This window comes from Bufo bufo, chromosome 2 (assembly GCF_905171765.1).
Source record: "Bufo bufo chromosome 2, aBufBuf1.1, whole genome shotgun sequence".
NCBI classification, from domain to species: domain Eukaryota; kingdom Metazoa; phylum Chordata; class Amphibia; order Anura; family Bufonidae; genus Bufo; species Bufo bufo.
Genome location: NC_053390.1, coordinates 540,123,413 through 540,143,549, shown reverse-complemented (window position 1 = coordinate 540,143,549; position 20,137 = coordinate 540,123,413). Strand labels below are relative to the sequence as shown.

At 47.2% G+C, this 20,137-nt stretch overlaps 1 protein-coding gene across 1 annotated transcript in view; it reads right to left on the bottom strand.

The window, feature by feature from the left end:
- The window catches only part of DNAH6 (dynein axonemal heavy chain 6), a 381,291-nt gene that overhangs the window by 91,399 nt on the left and 269,755 nt on the right, over nucleotides 1-20,137 (bottom strand). The window contains exon 65 of the mRNA XM_040418030.1: nucleotides 4,955-5,115. Coding sequence (XP_040273964.1) covers nucleotides 4,955-5,115 — 161 coding nt within the window. The remainder of the gene's footprint in view (nucleotides 1-4,954; nucleotides 5,116-20,137) is intronic.

Sequence of the window (20,137 nt, the reverse complement as noted above, 5' to 3'; positions counted from 1 at the left end):
TCTTCAATACAAATCAAAATGACAAGGGATGCCCCTAATCTTTACTTTACTGTAGGGTTCAGGGTCCGTATCATTGTTCCCCATGAAGAATAGGAGAGCGGGAGCAGTTTCACTTGGCCTTTTCAAGGCAAAATAAAATGAGATTGAATTCCGCAAGCAGAGCAGAACCAAGCAAGTGTGACTTCAATATTCCCACATCTCAGCTTCCTATCAGGTCACTGATCTCATTCATAAAAAGAATGACAGCCACAGCGCCAGTAAAATGGAAGTGAGAAATGTTACATTACTAATTACTAACTATACTTGTAATATTTTCTATTATCAAGCCATACACATAGAAAAAAAGGGGGCCATTAACCCTAAATTGATCCATGTGCATGGTCACCCTTGAAATGGTTAAAACGTAACTTTTGTTTATATTGATAAAAGGATACGACAAGTGTAGTCCATTAAAACTATAACCTTTTTATCAATATAAACATTAAAAGTTAAGTTTTAACCATTTCAAGGGTGACCCTGCACTCTTTGTCCAAAACCCCTATGGGATTCACCCTCAAGGGACTTTTGTTAGTTTTTTCAAGCCATACTGTATTATTACTATCATGTAATTATTCTGACACTTATATGTACTGTTTAAGGCCTCATGCACAAGACCGTATGTATTTTGCAAACTGTGGATACCAGTCATGTGCATCCGCCATTTAACTGTGGGCCCCATTTTAAAAATGCCTATTCTTGTCTGCAAAATGGACAAGAATAGGACATATTCAATTTTTTTTCCGGGACAGACATTCAGAGATACAGATGCTGCCCTATTGAAATGAATGGGTCCACAGGACTCCGCAAACAATGTGGATCGGATGTGGGGGGAAATATAGTCGTGTGCATGAGGCCTAAGTAAGACTGCATGCATCAGGCAGTGGTAAATAGTTTGTATACTAAACTGCACCCACTGGCAGAGAGTATTAATGTTATAGGATGCTGATGCTAAACATGCTGTAAATTATTTAAAATGTATTAAAACTGAGCATATAGCAAGTTTGGTGCAATTCAGGTATAAAACCTCTGTAAATCACATAATTAATTTGAGACACATCATCCATGTCACTTTTTGGTGCAATAAGCAGAAAAAAAAGAAATGGTATTAGGTCACAAACATTAAAGGGAACCTGTCATCAACTTTATGCAGCCCGTACTAACGGCAGCATTAGGCCTCATGCACACGACCGTTGTGTGCATTCGTGGCCATTGTTCCGTTTTCCGTGATTTTCTGCGGACCCATTGACTTTCAATGGGTCCGTTGAAAACGCTGAAAATGCACCGTTGTTCATCCGCGGCCGTGATCCGCGTTTCATGTCCGTCAAAAAAATAGGACCTGTCCTATTTCTTTGACGGACAACGGTTCACGGACCCATTCAAGTCAATGGGTCCGTGAAAAAACACGGATGCACACAAGATTGGCATCCGCGTCCGTGGTCCGTGGCCGTAGGCTACTTTCACACAGACGGATCCGCAGATCCGTCTGCATAAAAGCTTTTTCAGAGCTGAGTTTTCACTTCGTGAAAACTCAGATCCGACAGTATATTCTAACACAGAGGCGTTCCCATAGTGATGGGGATGCTTCAAGTTAGAATATACTACGAACTTTGTACATGACTGCCCCCTGCTGCCTGGCAGCACCCGATCTCTTACAGGGGGCTGTGATCCGCACAATTAACCCCTCAGGTGCCACACCTGAGGGGTTAATTGTGCGTATCATAGCCCCCTGTAAGAGATCAGGTGCTGCCAGGCAGGAGGGGACAGACCCCCCTCCCCTGTATTTAACTCATTGGTGGCCAGTGCGGCCTCCCCTCTCCCCCCCTCCCTAATTAAAATCACCCCCCCATCATTGGTGGCCAGTGCGGCCTCCCCTCTTCCCCCCTCCCTAATTAAAATCACCCCCCATCATTGGTGGCCAGTGCGGCCTCCCCTCTTCCCCCCCTAATTAAAATCACCCCCCCCCATCATTGGTGGCCAGTGCGGCCTCCCCTCTCCCCCCCCTAATTAAAATCACCTTCCCCCATCATTGGTGGCAGCGGAGAGTTCCGATCGGAGTCCCAGTTTAATCGCTGGGGCTCCGATCGGTAACCATGGCAACCAGGACGCTACTGCAGTCCTGGTTGCCATGGTTACTTAGCAATTTTTTTTGAAGCATTATACTTACCTGCGATGTCTGTGTCCGGCTGGGCGCTCCTCCTACTGGTAAGTGACAGGTCTGTGCTATAGGCAATGCGCCGCACAGACCTTTCACTTACCAGTAGGAGGAGCGCCCGGCCGGTCACAGACAGCGAAGGTAAGTATAATGCTTCTAAAATTGCTAAGTAACCATGGCAACCAGGACTGCAGTAGCGTCCTGGTTGCCATGGTTACCGATCGGAGCCCCAGGGATTAAACTGGGACTCCGATCGGAACTCTCCGCTGCCACCAATGATGGGGGAAGGTGATTTTAATTAGGGGGGAGAGAGGGGAGGCCGCACTGGCCACCAATGATGGAGGGGGGGTGATTTTAATTAGGGAAGGGGGAAGAGGGGAGGCCGCACTGGCCAACAATGATGGGGGAAGGTGATTTTAATTAGGGGGGGGAGAGGGGAGGCCGCACTGGCCACCAATGAGATAAATACAGGGGAGGGGGGTCTGCCCCCTCCTGCCTGGCAGCACCCGATCTCTTACAGGGGGCTATGATACGCACAATTAACCCCTCAGGTGCGGCACCTAAGGGGTTAATTGTGCGGATCACAGCCCCCTGTAAGAGATCGGGGGCTGCCAGGCAGCAGGGGGCAGTCATGTACAAAGTTCTTAGTATATTCTAACTTGAAGCGTCCCCATCACTATGGGAACGCCTCTGTGTTAGAATATACTGTCGGATATGAGTTTTCACGATCAAACTCAAATCCGATGGTATTTTCTAACATAGAGGCGTTCCCATGGTGATGGGGACACTTCAAGTTAAAATATACCATCGGATTGGAGAAAACTCCGATCCTATGGTATATTAACTCCTGACTTTACATTGAAAGTCAATGGGGGACGGATCCGTTTGCAATTGCACCATATTGTGTCAACGTCAAACGGATCCGTCCCCATTGACTTGCATTGTAAGTCAGGACAGATCCGTTTGCCTCCGCACGGCCAGGCGGACACCAAAATGACTTTTTTTTCATGTCCGTGGATCCTCCAAAAATCAAGGAATATCCACGGAAGAAAAAACGGTCACGGATCACTGAACAACGGAAATCTGTTTTGCGGACCGCAAAAAAAAAACGTCCATGTGCATGAGGCCTAAAGTAGAGACAGGTGAATTGATTTCAGCGGTCTGTCATTTAAAAGTTAAAAGTAAGTGGTTGCCAAGAACATAACAACTGGGCCTGGAAGAGAGTCACGGCCACCTGAGAAGAGTCATGGTTATTCATAATCTCCTGCTCTCCTGCCCATCTGCTGATGATTGGCAGTTCTCTCCTAGAGAGAAAGGGAGAAAACTAGGTAGATGTCTGTCAGTCGTCAGCAGGTGGGCAGGGAGAGCAGGAATCCATGAATAACCATGACTCTTCTCAGGTGGCCGGGACTCTTCAAGGCCTGGGCTGCAATGATTGTGATGATGGTTCTCAGCAACCACTTACTTTTAGCTCATGAGTGACACACCGCTGAAATCGGTATTTCTGTCACTATTTTATGCTGCCCTCAGTGAGGTCAGCATAAAGTTGATGACAGGTTCCCTTTAAGTTATTTTTGTTGATGTGTCAAGTTGCAGTAAGCCTTGAGGCCTTAATATTGCTTTGTGTGTTTAGTGCCAAGGAAGGGATTGGATCCTATCATGGAAGATCAAGAAAGCCTTGTCCAAAACTTTCATTCCAACCTTGGCATTAAACATATACCTTTTGCACAAAGCAGTATTACAATAATAAGACGAGTACAGAAATCAGTTAGATTGAGATTATCCTGTGCTGTTATACACGCTCTCCACAGAATATGGCTCCCTACACACATGATTTTGCACTGGCCTTTTTGTTCACTGAAAAAATGCCATAGAATCGCCTCACACTCATATTGCATGTGGTTTTTAAGGCTTTTTTAAATGGCTTTTTTCTAAACATCTGTATTAGACGTGAGCGAAGTATTGGATAATTCGATTGGGCTGCTTCGCCAAATTTTACAAAAAATTTGCTTTGTCACAAAGCGCATTTCTTTGAAAGTAGTGGGTGTAATGACAGGGAGCAGCGATTGCGCAACTCCCTGTCATTGTACCCCTCAAATGCCACGTTCATAGCTGATCGTGGCACCTGACAATAATAACACACTGTACAATAAAAATAAAAAAAATCATACTTACCTCATCCATTTGATCGCAAAGAGCCGGCCGATGCCATCTTGATTGAAGATCTAGCACGAAATCTCGCGCAGCCCGTGACTTCAGGATTTTGTGCGAGAGCTTCAAATCAAGATGGCAGCGGCCGGCTCGTCGCGATCAAATGGATGACGTAAGTATGATTTTTAAATTTTTTTACCGACATTCAGGGAAAATCGATTCGCTACCATGAAGCACGAGGAAGTTTGGCTTCACGGCATATCGAATTTTCCCTTTGTGGACTTCAATTCGCTCAACACTAATGTGTATGAACCACCTTTATTTTTTCCGGGTATTTTGTCCAAACGCTAGAAAAAAATGGCAAAAGTCTCAGCATGCTGTATTTTTAAAAAAGACCCCCCCAAAGAAGTCACAAAAACACCATTAGCAAAAAAACACTTGTGTGACCTGTGCTTCATATTTCTTACAGTCTTTCAGCTAACATCGAGAGCTGGCGTTTTTACAGCAAATATGCACCAAAAAGTGTTTTCTGCAATATGTTTACCCCTTCAACTGCAATTACCAGTAATTTCAAAAAGTTATCAAAATTGTTAGGAATAATATTTAACATACTTGGTTCAGTAAAGCTTTTTATAAGTTCTTCCATGGGCAACATCCATGACACGGCCAGATGGCAATTTTGCAGAAACACCCAGTTTCCACTCTTCATAGCATCTTTTATCATGCTCTCTGCTATTGGCCCCTGTCCTTGTCCAAGAGAAATTGACTGCACCCTAGAAACAATTCAAAACCACACATCAAAGATATTAGTACATGCATAGACCAGAGGAGTTTGAATGCATTCTTCATAATCTCCAATCTACAAGCAAAATGGCAATGAAAAATTAAGAGCTACAGATATCGGATGTGCCTGAAGTTAGTAGGAAAATATGCAACTTTCATGGGCATATTCCATGAGCAAAAGAAACAAAGTTGACATATTCCATATGGTTTTGGTTTTGGTATCCCTTGTATGGTGTCATACAGCTTCTGTGTACTGCTATACCATGCTACATTGGATGCCATATGTAAGGAGTCCCGAAAAAATAAAACTCTGTAAGAAACAAGGCCTCCTTTACATGACCAATACGGTTTGTGTCAAGATCTGTTCAGGCAAAAACCAAATGATTTTGCACACATGATTCAATGAGGTTTATATGCGACTGCATTCAGTGTTTGCGTTTTTTCCATCCGGATTGCATGCATTTTTCACGCATGTAAAAAAAAACTGAAGAATAAGGCCTCGTTCACATTTCCATGTCAGTATTACGTACATGAAAAAAGAGTCCTTATTTAATTCATGAAGATGTCCGCGGAGGATCCGTGGATGGTCCACGTGTCCGTTTTTACCATCCGTGTGTCATCCATAATCCACGGACGTTGCTCAGATGAAAATTATCACCAAAAAAATGAATGAAAATAACTTACATATGTATGAAGATCCAAACAACTTTATTGTAAGTATATATAAACATATAAACAATACATACATATATAATAAAACAGGCAGCACAAGGCGGGACACACAGATGAGTAGCAGGACCCAAGGAGAGGCCGGGAGATCGATGCACGAAATAACAGGGAAAAAGAAATAAAAAGGACAAAGTATAAACATACCCTGGATGGTGCAGAGATCTCTCGGCCGACTCCTGACCCAACACCGTTTCGCCAGCAGATCTGGCTTCTTCCGGGGAAGCCAGATCTGCTGGCGAAACGGCGTTGGGTCAGGAGTCGGCCGAGAGATCTCTGCACCATCCAGGGTATGTTTATACTTTGTCCTTTTTATTTCAACCTCAATCTCTACAATCGCCTCCTTTGCACTTTGTTTGGGGCGTTGCTGCTATGAGGTTTTGAGGTATGCTCTTTCAGCTAGCATTCTTTTTCCCTGTTATTTCGTGCATCGATCTCCCGGCCTCTCCTTGGGTCCTGCTACTCATCTGTGTGTCCCGCCTTGTGCTGCCTGTTTTATTATATATGTATGTATTGTTTATATGTTTATATATACTTACAATAAAGTTGTTTGGATCTTCATACATATGTAAGTTATTTTCATTCATTTTTTTGGTGATTATTATGACTCCTTGGGGGTCCGATGTTTTTGATATTAATCTGTCCGGTTAATATTGGTTGACCATCAGATGAAAATTAATTTCCTATCTGTCTTCCATGAAAAACATACGCACCGCAGATGCCATCCGTGTTGTGATTTTCATGGACCCATAGATCCTCATCACGAACCAAACTAGCGCATGCCTCCGTGTAGGGCTGAAATGATTACTCGATTGAATCGAGTAATTCGACACAAAAAAATCCTCAATGCAAATTGTTTGCATCTAGGATTCGTTTGTGTCATGTGATCACGGAGCGGGAGTGAAGAGCTTGCTATTATTCACCGCTCCGTGGTCACCTGCTGGCCTGCACCGCACTGCACTGTACAGTACTCTGGGGGCAGTGGGTGGCACTGGGGGGCAAGCTGGTGGCACTGGGGGGCAAGCTGGTGGCACTGGGGGGCAAGCTGGTGGCACCGGGGGGGCAGATGGTGGCACTGGGGGGCAAGCTGATGGCACTGGGGGGCAAGCTGATGGCACTGGGGTGGCAGCTAATGGCACTGGGGTGGCAACTGGTGGCATTGAGGGGGCAGCTGATGGCACTAAAGGGGGAAGCTGATGGCACTAAAGGGAGAAGCTGATGGCACTAAAGGGAGAAGCTGATGGCACTGGGGGCAGCTAATGGCACTGGGGGCAGCTGGTGGCACTGTGAAGGAAGCTAATGGCACTGGGGGGAGCCTGATGGCACTGGGTGGCAGCTGATGGCACTGGGGTGGCAGCTGGTGGCACTGGGTGGCAGCTGATGGCACTGGGGTGGCACCTGATGGCTCTGGGGTGGCACCTGAGGGCACCTGGTGGCACTGGGGTGGCACTGGGGAGCAGCTGGTGGCACTGGGGGGGCAGCTGGTGGCACTGAGGGGGCAGCTGGTGGCACTGAGGGGGCAGCTGATGGCACTGAGGGGGCAGCTGATGGCGCTAAGGGGGGAAGCTGATGGCACTAAGGGGGGTAGCGGATGGCACTAGGGGGGGAGCTTATGGCATGAGGGGAAGCTTATGTCACTGGGGGAGAAGCTTATGGCACTGGGGGAGAAGCTTATGGCACTGGGGGGAAGCTGATGGCACTGGGGTGGCAGTTGGTGGCAGTGGGGGGGAAGCTGGTGGCACTAGGGGGCAGCTGGTGGCACTGAGGCGGCAGCTGATGGCACTGGGGGGGCAGCTGATGGCACTGGGGAGGAAGCTGATGGCACTGGGGAGGAAGCTGATGGCACTGGGGAGGAAGCTGATGGCATGGGGGGAAGATGATGGCACGGGGGAGGGGGCTGAGGAGTTTTTATAAAGAAAAACGTTCTTTTAATTAGCTTTTTGTTATTAGAGTACTCGATTAATCGTTGGATTGATAGACCCACGGTCAGTAAAAAATACTGATGTGTGAACTGACACATTGACAAATCAATGGGTACGTGTGCTGTCCATGGAAAATGTGGACAGCACATGTCCATGAAAAACGGAAGTGTGGATGAGGCTTAACAATCTACATCTTCTAGCATCCATCAGTGAAAAACACATTGTATCCAGATGCCTTTAATTTTTCATGCAAGCCCCGTTCACTTATAGGGAAGCAGCACTGCATGAAAAACACACAATATTAACATGCAGCAAACCCTAAAGACTCTTTCACATGGTCGAGTTTTCTGTCAGGATTCAATGCGTATAGCGAACACATAGCATCCAGACTGAATCCTGACCCATTCATTTCCATATGTCTGGTACAGCCCCGGCTCCATACAAGTGAAAGGGGCTTGTGTGAAAAACAGAAGGCACCCGGATGCAACGTTTTTTTTACTGGTGTTTGCTAGGAGATGCTACCCAGCAGCCCAGAAACCTTCTATTCATTCAAGCCTACTTCTAAATTCATAGAAATATATAGCTATATCTCTGTTTCTAGACAGTGGAGAAGGAAATTGAGGCAGGGGCATTACATGCGATAGAGTTATCTCTGATGTTGTGTGTATGAGGAATTATTTTCTATGTAGGGGAGGAAGACATGATAAGGTGTTCATAAGAGCTGACTGCAATGCACTCTTGGGAGATGCAGGTGCTTGATGATAGCACGAGAAAAGCTGCTGCCCGACTACAGAAAGTGAGGAGATCAGCGCTGTAGATTAGTAAAAAAGCTAAAAGGGTGACAATTAGGGCTCATGCACACAACCGTATGTATTTTGTGGTCCGCAAAAAATACGAATGATGTCCGTGTTCATTCCGTATTTTGTGGAACGGAACAGCTGGCCCCTAATAGAACAGCACTATCCTTGTCCGTAATGCAGACAATAATAGGACATATTACATTTTTTTGTGGAGCGGACATACGGAAACGGACTGCACGCGGAGTAACTTCAGGTTTTTTTTTGCGGACCCATTAAATGGCTCCACATACGGTCCGCAACACGGAAATAAAATACGTTTGTGTGCATGGGCCCTTACTGTCAGTGAAAACTTTCTATCCCTGCACCAGAATTATCATCCAGCCTGAGCCACTATGATAAAGCCTCATGCACACGACCGTTGTGTGCATCCGTGGCCGTTGTGCCGTTTTCCGTTTTTTTTCGCGGACCCATTGACTTTCAATGGGTCCGTGGAAAAATCGGAAAATGCACCGTTTTGCAGCCGAGACCGTGATCCGTGTATCCTGTCCGTCAAAAAAATATGACCTGTCCTATTTTTTTGACGGACAACGGTTCACGGACCCATTCAAGTCAATGGGTCCGTGAAAGAACACGGATGCACACAAGATTGGCATCCGTGTCCGTGATCCGTGGCCGTAGGTTACTTTAATACAGACGGATCCGAAGATCCGTCTGCATAAAAGCTTTTTCAGAGCTGGGTTTTCACTTCGTGAAAACTCAGATCCGACAGTATATTCTAACACAGAGGCGTTCCCATGGTGATGGGGACGCTTCAGGTTAGAATATACTAAAAGAACTGTGTACATGACTGCCCCCTGCTGCCTGGCAGGTGCTGCCAGGCAGCAGGGGGCAGACACCCCCCCCTGTAGTTAACACATTGGTGGCCAGTGCGGCCGGCCCCCCCCTCCCTCCCCTGTAGTTAACTCATTGGTGGCCAGTGGGCCCCCCTCCCTCCCCTGTAGTTAACTCGTTGGTGTCCAGTGCGGCCGGCCCCCCTCCCTCCCCTGTAGTTAACTCGTTGGTGGCCAGTGGGCCCCCCTCCCTCCCCTGTAGTTAACTCGTTGGTGGCCAGTGGGCCCCCCTCCCTCCCCTGTAGTTAACTCGTTGGTGTCCAGTGCGGCCGGCCCCCCTCCCTCCCCTGTAGTTAACTCGTTGGTGGCCAGTGGGCCCCCCTCCCTCCCCTGTAGTTAACTCGTTGGTGGCCAGTGTAGCCGGCCCCCCTCCCTCCCCTGTAGTTAACTCGTTGGTGGCCAGTGGGCCCCCCCCTCCCTCCCCTGTAGTTAACTCGTTGGTGGCCATCGTTGGTGGCCCCCCCTCCCTCCCCCTCCTAATTAAAATCTCCCCCCCTATCATTGGTGGCAGCAGAGAGTACCGATCGGAGTCCCAGTTTAATCGCTGGGGCTCCGATCGGTAACCATGGCAACCAGGACGCTACTACTGTCCCGGTTGCCATGGTTACTTAGCAATTTGTAGAACCATTATACTTACCTGCGAGCTGCGATGTCTGCGTCCGGCCGGGAGCTCCTCCTACTGGTAAGTGACAGGTCATTAAGCAATGCGCCGCACAGACCTGTCACTTACCAGTAGGAGGAGCGCCCGGCCGGAAGCAGACATCGCAGCTCGCAGGTAAGTATAATGCTTCTACAAATTGCTAAGTAACCATGGCAACCGGGACTGCAGTAGCGTCCTGGTTGCCATGGTTACTGATCGGAGCCCCAGCGATTAAACTGGGACTCCGATCGGTACTCTCCGCTGCCACCAATGATAGGGGGGGAGATTTTAATTAGGAGGGGGAGGGAGGGGGGCCACCAACGATGGCCCCCAACAAGTTAACTACAGGGGAGGGAGGGGGGGCCCACTGGCCACCAACGAGTTAACTACAGGGGAGGGAGGGGGGGCCCACTGGCCACCAATGTGTTAACTACAGGGGGGGGCTGCCCCCTGCTGCCTGGCAGCACCTGCCAGGCAGCAGGGGGCAGTCATGTACACAGTTCTTTTAGTATATTCTAACCTGAAGCGTCCCCATCACCATGGGAACGCCTCTGTGTTAGAATATACTGTCGGATTTGAGTTTCACGATGTAACTCAAATCCGACGGTATATTCTAACATAGAGGCGTTCCCATGGTGATGGGGACGCTTCAAGTTAAAATATACCATCGGATTGGAGAAAACTCCGATCCTATGGTATATTAACTCCTGACTTTACATTGAAAGTCAATGGGGGACGGATCCGTTTGAAATTGCACCATATTGTGTCAACGTCCAACGGATCCGTCCCCATTGACTTGCATTGTAATTCAGGACGGATCCGTTTGGCTCCGCACGGCCAGGCGGACACCAAAACGACTTTTTTTTCATGTCCGTGGATCCTCCAAAAATCAAGGAAGACCCACGGACGAAAAAACGGTCACGGATCACGGAAAAACAGAACCCATTTTTGCGGACCGCAAAAAAATACGGTCGTGTGCATGAGGTCTAAATCTGATGCAGGTCTAGACAGTCATCACAGAGCGGCCCGCAACACGGTCATGGGGTCAAGGGGGGTGTGACTGGCGAGTGGCGCTGTGGCAGCGGACGGCAGCAACTGGAGCGGAGGTCTGAAGACTGGAGCCACACTGGAGCAGAGCTGTTGGTGACTGTGTGAGTCTGTGACAGACAGTGACTCACACAGCCAGGCCCAGACCAGACGGACTTCCGACGATCATTGAGCTTTGAGTGCAGAGCAGAGCGCATAATGTTTTTACTTACATAACATAACAGAAGAACATTAATGGGGGGGTTCAGGGTGACAATGTGACATGAATGGAGGGGGATTCGTCATGCGCCGTACCAGCTGATCAGCGATCATTAATCACATGATACAAAGCGCTACTTTTCATTGGAGTCACTTCCTTTAAAACCAGTTATATTCCCCTCTAACCTTTCACTTCTCCTGAGGAAGCGAGACGGCGAAACGCACGTCGAGGAGCTAGCGGCCACTTCACCAACCACTTCACTAACTATTGCTAAGGTATGATGTGCCTTATTTCTACTCTTCAAATTACACAGCAGATACAGTCAGGTCCATAAATATTGGGACATCGACAGAATTCTAACATTTTTGGCTCTATACACCACCACAATGGATTTGAAATGAAACTAACAAGATGTGCTTTACCTGCAGACTGTCAGCTTTAATTTGAGGGTATTTACATTCAAATCAGGTGAACGGTGTAGGAATTACAGCAGTTTGCATATGTGCCTCCCACTTGTTAAGGGACCAAAAGTAATGGGACAATTGGCTTCTGAGCTGTTCCATGGCCAGGTGTGTGTCATTCCCTCATTATCCCAAATGCAATGAGCAGATAAAAGGTCCAGAGTTAATTTCAAGTCTGCTATTTGCATTTGGAATCTGTTGCTGTCAACTCTCAAGATGAGATCCAAAGAGCTGTCACTATCAGTGAAGCAAGCCATCATTAGGCTGAAAAAACAAAAACAAACCGATCAGAGAGATTGCAAAAACATTAGGTGTGGCCAAAACAACTGTTTGGAACATTCTTAAAAAGAAGAAACGCATCGGTGAGTTCAGCAACACCAAAAGACCCGGAAGACCACGGAAAACAACTGTGGTGGATGACCGAAGAATTATTTCCCTGGTGAAAAAAACACCCTTCACAACAGTTGGCCAGATCAAGAACACTCTCCAAGAGGTAGGTATACGTCTGTCAAAGTCAACAATCAAGAGAAGACTCCACCAGAGTGAATACAGAGGGTTCACCACAAGATGTAAACCATTGGTGAGCCTCAAAAACAGGAAGGCCAGATTAGAGTTTGCCAAACGACATCTAAAAAAGCCTTCACAGTTCTGGAACAACATCCTATGGACAGATGAGACCAAGATCAACTTTTACCAGAGTAATGGGAAGAGAAGAGTATGGCGAAGGAAAGGAACTGCTCATGATCCTAAGCATACCACCTCATCAGTGAAGCATGGTGGTGGTAGTGTCATGGCGTGGGCATGTATGGCTGCCAATGGAACTGCTTCTCTTGTATTTATTGATGATGTGACTGCTGAAGAAAAGCAGCAGGATGAATTCTGAAGTGTTTCGGGCAATATTATCTGCTCATATTCAGCCAAATGCTTCAGAACTCATTGGACAGCGCTTCACAGTGCAGATGGACAATGACCCAAAGCACACTGCAAAAGCAACCAAAGAGTTTTTTTAAGGGAAAGAAGTGGAATGTTATGCAATGGCCAAGTCAATCACCTGACCTGAATCCAATTGAGCATGCATTTCATTTGCTGAAGACAAAACTGAAGGGAAAATGCCCCAAGAACAAGCAGGAACTGAAGACAGTTGCAGTAGAGGCCTGGCAGAGCATCACCAGGGATGAAACCCAGCGTCTGGTGATGTCTATGCGTTCCAGACTTCAGACTGTAATTGACTGCAAAGGATTTGACACCAAGTATTAAAAAGGGAAAGTTTGATTTATGATTATTATTCTGTCCCATTACTTTTGGTCCCTTAACAAGTGGGAGGCACATATGCAAACTGCTGTAATTCCTACACCGTTCACCTGATTTGGATGTACCCTCAAATTAAAGCTGACAGTCTGCAGTTAAAGCACATCTTGTTTGTTTCGTTTAAAATCCATTGTGGTGGTGTATAGAGCCAAAAATGTTAGAATTGTGTCCATGTCCCAATATTTATGGACCTGACTGTATTAGGATTTGAACACTAATAGATGTGTGCAGGAACTGATTCTATTACCGAGGATGCCTTTCTCAAGATGTCACTTCAGCCTGCTCTGACTATTCATTTTCATGTATCATCCTAGAAAGCTGGTTATTATTCATTTGCGATTGAAGGTGGCACTAGCTATTAGATATTTCTACTAAAGTTAAAACGGAATATGTATTTATTGTCTAAAAATACTATGTGATTTTATTGGCATTATTTAATAAACAGTACTTTTATGGGAAATTAGTTTACTCATTTCTTTGTGGTGTTGATATTAATGCAGGGGGGACAAGACAATTGGACAAATGTCTCTGAGTAGTCTGTCTGTGCAGCCCGCGGGGAGAAATGTGACATTGGGGGGTGTGGTGAAATGGACATGATGGAGGGGGAAAAATGTGACATGGATGGAGGGGGGAGAAATGTGACATCATGGATGGAGCAGGGGGAGAAATGTAATATGGATGGAGGGGGAGAAATGTGACATGAGGGTGTGTGGTGAAATGGACATGCTGGAGGGGGAGAAATGTGACTGGGGTGTGTGGTGAAATGGACATGATGGAGGGGGAGAAACATGACATGGATGGAGGGGGAGAAATGTGACTGGGTTGTGTGGCGAAATGGACATGATGAAGGGGGAGAAATGTGACATGGATGGAGGGGCAGAAATGTGACTGGGGTGTGTGGTGAAATGGACATGATGGAGGGGGAGAAATGTTAAATGGATGGATTGGAGGGGGAGAAATGTGACATGGGGGGAGTGGTGAAATGGAAATGATGGAGGGGGAGAAATGTTATATGGATGGATTGGAGGGGGAGAAATGTGACATGGGGGTGTGGTGAAATGAACATGATGGAGGGGGTAAAATGCGACATGGATGGAGCAGGGCGAGAAATGTGACATGGATGAAGGGGGAGAAATGTGACTGGGGGGTGTGGTGAAATGGAAATGATGGAGGGGGAGAAATGTTATATGGATGGATTGGAGGGGGAGAAATGTGACATGGGGGTGTGGTGAAATGAACATGATGGAGGGGGGAAAATGCGACATGGATGGAGGGGGGAGAAATGTGACATCATGGATGGAGCAGGGGGAGAAATGTGACATGGATGAAGGGGGAGAAATGTGACTGGGGGGTGAGGTGAAATGGAAATGATGGAGGGGGAGAAATGTGAGATGGATGGAGGGGGAGAAATGTGACATGGGAGGTGTAGTGAAATGGACATGATGGAGGGGGAGAAATGTGACATGGATGGATTGGAGGGGGAGAAATGTGACATGGATGGAGGGAGAGAAATGTAACATGGATGGAGGGAGAGAAATGTAACATGGATGGAGGGAGAGAAATGTAACATGGATGGAGGGAGAGAAATGTAACATGGATGGAGGGAGAGAAATGTAACATGGATGGAGGGAGAGAAATGTAACATGGATGGAGGGAGAGAAATGTAACATGGATGGAGGGAGAGAAATGTAACATGGAGGGGGAGAAATGTGACATGGGGGAGAATTGTCACATTTCTCCCCCTCCATGTCACATTTCTCCCCCTCCTTTTTACATCACCCCCTTTGTGTCACATTTCTTCCCCCCCCATGGCACATCATCCCCCTATGTCACATTTCTCTCCCCCTCCATGTCACATTACCCCCCTATCTCACATTTTTCCCCCTCCATGTCACATTTCCCCCCCCCTCCATGTCACATCCCCCCCTTTCCATGTCACATTCCCCCCCCTCCGTGTCACATTTCTCATCCCACCCCATGTCACTTTTCTCTCCCTCCTTTTTACCACACCCCCACTGAGTTCTGGTGGGGGGGGGGGCAAAATGTAGCTTCGCTTGTGTTGACAAAAATCCTTGCACCGGCCCTGATTGTATTGTACTTGTTTTTTTTTTAACTTAAATAAAAATATAGTATAGACTAGTAGTGTGACATGCCATCTACACTAGAGATGAGCGAATCGAAGTTAATGAAGTGGAATTCGATCCGAATTTCAGGAAAAATTTGATTCGCACTGAATCAGAATTTCCTCACGCTTCATTTTTTCCTAAAATGGCTGCTGCACATGTTAGGACATGGAGCAAAGAACTCTGGGAACGAGGAATCACCCACAATGCCATGCATACAGCCAATCAGCAGCCAGCCAGCCCTGTGATGTCACAGCCCTATAAATAGCCTCAGCCATTTTGGATTCTGCCATTTTCCAGTGTGCTTAGTGCAGGGAGAGATGTCAGCAGGCGCTAGGCACAGTGCTAGGAAAGACTTAAAAACTTTTATTTTGCTGAATAGAAGTTCAGGGAAAGATCATTAGAAGTGTAGGAAAAGGATAGGGAGGAATCATTACACCTTGTTGCACTGACTGGAGATCCAAATTGCCATTATACTGCTGCTTTCAGGTTTGCAATAGATAATACCTCTGTAATTCCAGCAAACCGTTCTTTTTATTGGGGTGCAAGTGCTCTGTGATACAGCCATTAACAGGGTATATTACTACTATTTCTACATTTTATTAGCCCTTGTGCGGTTCAGTTATATGTTCTAAAGCCTTTTTTGGCGTGTATTAGTGCTTATTAGCTGTTGTGTGGTGAAGTGAGAAAATTACAGCCCTTTTTAACGTGTATTAGTGGGGGGGGAAGTATTATTTGCCTTTCAGCGGTGCAGTTACAGTATATGTTCTAAAGCCTTTTTTTGGCATGTGTTAGTGGGGAAAAAAGGGATTATTAGCCATTGTGTGGTGAAGTGAGAAAATTACAGCCCTTTTTGGCATGTATTAGTTGGGGGGGAAAAGTATTATTTGCCGTTCATTTGTGCAGTTATATGTTCTAAAGCCTTTTTTGTCATGTATTAGTGGCAAAAATTAAGAATTATTTGCCATTCAGTGGTGCAGTTATATGTTCTAAAGCCTTTTTGGCGTGTATTAGTGGGGGAAAAAGAGGGCTTATTAGCCGTTGTGTGGTGAAGTGACAAAATGACTGCCTTTTTTGGGGTGTATTAATTTTCTTTTTATTTACTTATTAAATCTAACAGTATGACAGCCATAGAAGTGACAGGCCCTGCACAGAGGAGGGGCAGAGTCCTAAATGTTTCTGGCGCAGGGACAGGTCACAGCAGAGTAAGGGGGTGTGGTAGCAGGGGTCACATCGAGAGGCCTGAGCTCCCAGTGTCAGCTAGCGGTCGTGCCTTGACCAGCAACCCAGTGGTTCTTGAATGGTTCACTCGGATATCCACTTCGTCCCAATTGACATCAGACACCCCCAGCCAAGAGTCAGTGGGTTCGTCAGACACAACCCTTAGTTGACATGGCCCTGTAGCAGGCCCTGTGACCTCACCTGTCCTCAACCTGCCTCTGTCCTTTTCTGTTCCCTCAGACAGAGAAGTATCATATGCTATGGGCTCAGCTCCACTACACAGCGAGGATGAGCTATTAGAGGACAGTCAGCAGCTACTGCCCAGCCAAGATCTGGAGTAGACATCTGCCGCTTCCTCCGGTAGGCGGGCAAGTAGTGATGAGGAGAGTGGTGTGGGAGCTGGTATTGCGAGCGGTCAGGCTCCTGGCTCAGAGACCGTTGAGGAGGACATCAGTGACATGCAGACAGTACTCGATGATGTGGCCGATCGCAATTGGGAGCCGGGTGACGAAGGGGCTTCATCATCATCGGGAGAAGAGGATGGCAGCTTGCGTGTGAAGACGCGGCGGAGCCAGCAAGTCGGTAGCGTGGCCGGAAGTCAACAGGATGGCAGCAGTAGGAGGTCGGGAGCCAAACATACCCGGGGTAGACCACCCGCTTTGCAGAAGCCTACCTGCCTGGAAAGTAGTGGTGCAGGGGTACACGGAGGCAGCGGCGGTAGCAGTCAGTTAGTGCGGAGTGTTGGGGGTAAAATTACCTACTCGGCGGTGAGGCAGTGTTTTGTTAAGCCACAAGAGGAGGTGAACATGGCCATTTGACAAATCTGTGGGCAGAAGGTGAAGCGTGGCCAGGGTGCCAATGTTGGCACGATGGCCCTGTGGCAACATATGCAGCGTGACCATAAAGTGGCCTGGGTGAACAGTGGCTCCAATGTGGTGCTCCAGCCTGCTGCAGCAACCGCTGCATCACCCAGTGGCACTCACCTGATTTCAGGCAGTAAAGGCTCCACCACCTCAGCCAAAGAGAGCTGTCTGTCCTTCCCATCATCTACCGGTCCTGATGCTCCTGCTCCTCGCCCTCCTACTTCTCATCAGTCATTCCATCAGCAATCAATCACCGAAATGATTTCTAAGAGAACAGTATGCGGGCACTCATCCAACGGCGCAGAAGCTGAACGTGCTACTGGCCAAGTTGCTGGTGCTGCAGTCTCTCCCTTTCCAAGTGGTGGACTCTGCACCTTTCAGAGAACTGATGGCTTGTGCATAGCCGAGGTGGAGAGTCCCAAGCCATCATTTCTTTGCCAAAAAGGCAGTACCAGCCCTTCACAAATATGTAGAACAGAAGGTGGGCCAGTCCTTGAGCCTGTTGGTGCCTGCCAAAGTGCACGGCAGCGCCGAGGTGTGGAGCTGTAACTATGGTCAAGGACAATATATGTCCTTTAAGGCCCAATGGGTAAATGTGGTTCCTGCCCAGCCACACCAGCAACTTGGCCAGGTGACGCTGCTTCTGCCTCCACGTTCTCACAACGCTAATCCTGCGACAATGTCCGCCTCTGCCTCCTCATTCTCCACTGTGTCCTCAGCATCCACTTCTGAGGCTGAGGACACGGTTGTCAAGCGGTTCATGAAGTCTTCCACCCATTTGCAAGACATCCTAAAAATGGCCAGGAAACTTTGCATGCATTTCAGCCACTCGTACACCATCCTTGAGCTGCAGAGGCAGAACAGGGTCCCCCAACATAGGCTGATATGCGAAGTTTCCACCCGTTGGAATTCCACCCTCCATATGTTGGATCGACTATACGAACAGAGAAAGGCCATAAACGTTTTCTTGATGATCCAAGCAGACAGGAGTTCTCCCCTGTGTAACTTCGATGTCAGCCAGTGGCAGCTCATGCGTGACACCTGCCGTTTGCTCAGGCCCTTTGAGGATGGCACGTTATTTGTCAGTCGCCAGGACTACGGGATAAACATCATCATTCCACTGCTTCATATCCTGGAAAAGATGCTGGTAAATCTGGCTGGTCAGGGGATTTGAGACGTGGCGCCTACATCTCACTGAAGATCACAGAGGAAAAATGACTTTTCATATAAAATGTAACTTTTACTATCGATTGTTAAAATAATACCCCATATCAATGTAATTAATAATAAACTATGTCAGATATTTTGACAAAGCCTTACTTAGGACGTATCCAGGATAATACAATCCGATAAAGAAAATTGCGGCAACTCACAGTTTGAAGACCGTGGACCTGGCCGTAGGGTAAATGAGAGGTGAAGTCAGGACAGGGGGAGGTGGGGAAAAAAATCCCTAGTGTGTCACTCAATTTACCGCTGCCTACAGGCAGAGCACCCGCCCCAAAAGGGGAGACCCCAGCTCTCTGTGGCTAAGCCCTCACTGTCGCCTATTTAGACCCTGTCAACTGAGGTTAAAGGTACTTGTCCTTTCTTAGTAGCTTGTCCTTTTGTAGCTTGTCCCGACGCATACAAGGCCTCTACAAGGCCTCTACATTAATGGAAGCTAAAAGTACATTGTCATCTACATGAATATTATCGATCTTCAGTAGTAGATCTGTAGTGTCCCTTATATATGAGAGTAAGGCTGACACAAAAGGAAGTAAAATGTTGTCAACATACGTACTGATGCTGAGTGATAGAACCCACCCCTGACACAATGGGACGTCCCAGAAGGGGAGGGTGCCCCTTGTGGATTTTTGGAAGAGAGTAGAATGTTGGAATTTGTGGATGTGATGGTATCAGGAATTTCAACTCATCCCTCAAAATCAACCAACCATTCTCAAAGGCTTCTATAAGGATGGATTTAAGTTGGTCAGAAAAACTAGCTGTTGGATTAGATGGAAGAATAGAATAACAAGTCCTATCATCTAGGAGTCTCAAACGCATATTTTGATATGTTGGGTGGTCCATTATCACTAGAGTTGAGCGAACACCTGGATGTTCGGGTTCGAGAAGTTCGGCCGAACTTCCTGGAAATGTTCGGGTTCGTGATCCGAACCCGACCCGAACTTCATCCCGAACCCGAACCCGAACCCCATTGAAGTCAATGGGGACCCGAACTTTTGGGCACTAAAAAGGCTGTAAAACAGCCCAGGAAAGAGCTAGAGGGCTGCAAAAGGCAGCAACATGTAGGTAAATCCCCTGCAAGCAAATGTGGATAGGGAAATGAATTAAAATTAAAATAAAAAAAATAAAAATGAACCAATATCAATTGGACAGAGGTCCCATAGCAGAGAATCTGGCTTCACGTCAGCAGAGAATCAGTCTCTTCATGCCATAGCAAAGAATCTGGCTTCATGTCAGCAGAGAATCAGTCTCTTCATGCCATAGCAGAGAATCTGGCTTCATGTCAGCGCAGAATCAGTCTTCATGTCATAGCAGAGAATCAGGCTTCACGTCACCCACCACTGGAACAGGCCACTGTCACATATTTAGGCCCAGGCACCCAGGCAGAGGAGAGAGGTCCCGTAACAGAGAATCTGGCCTTATGTCAGCGCAGAATCAGTCTTCATGTCATAGCAGAGAATCAGGCTTCACGTCACCCACCACTGGAACAGGCCACTGTCACATATTTAGGCTCAGGCACCCAGGCAGAGGAGAGAGGTCCCGTAACAGAGAATCTGGCCTTATGTCAACACAGAATCTGTCTTCATGT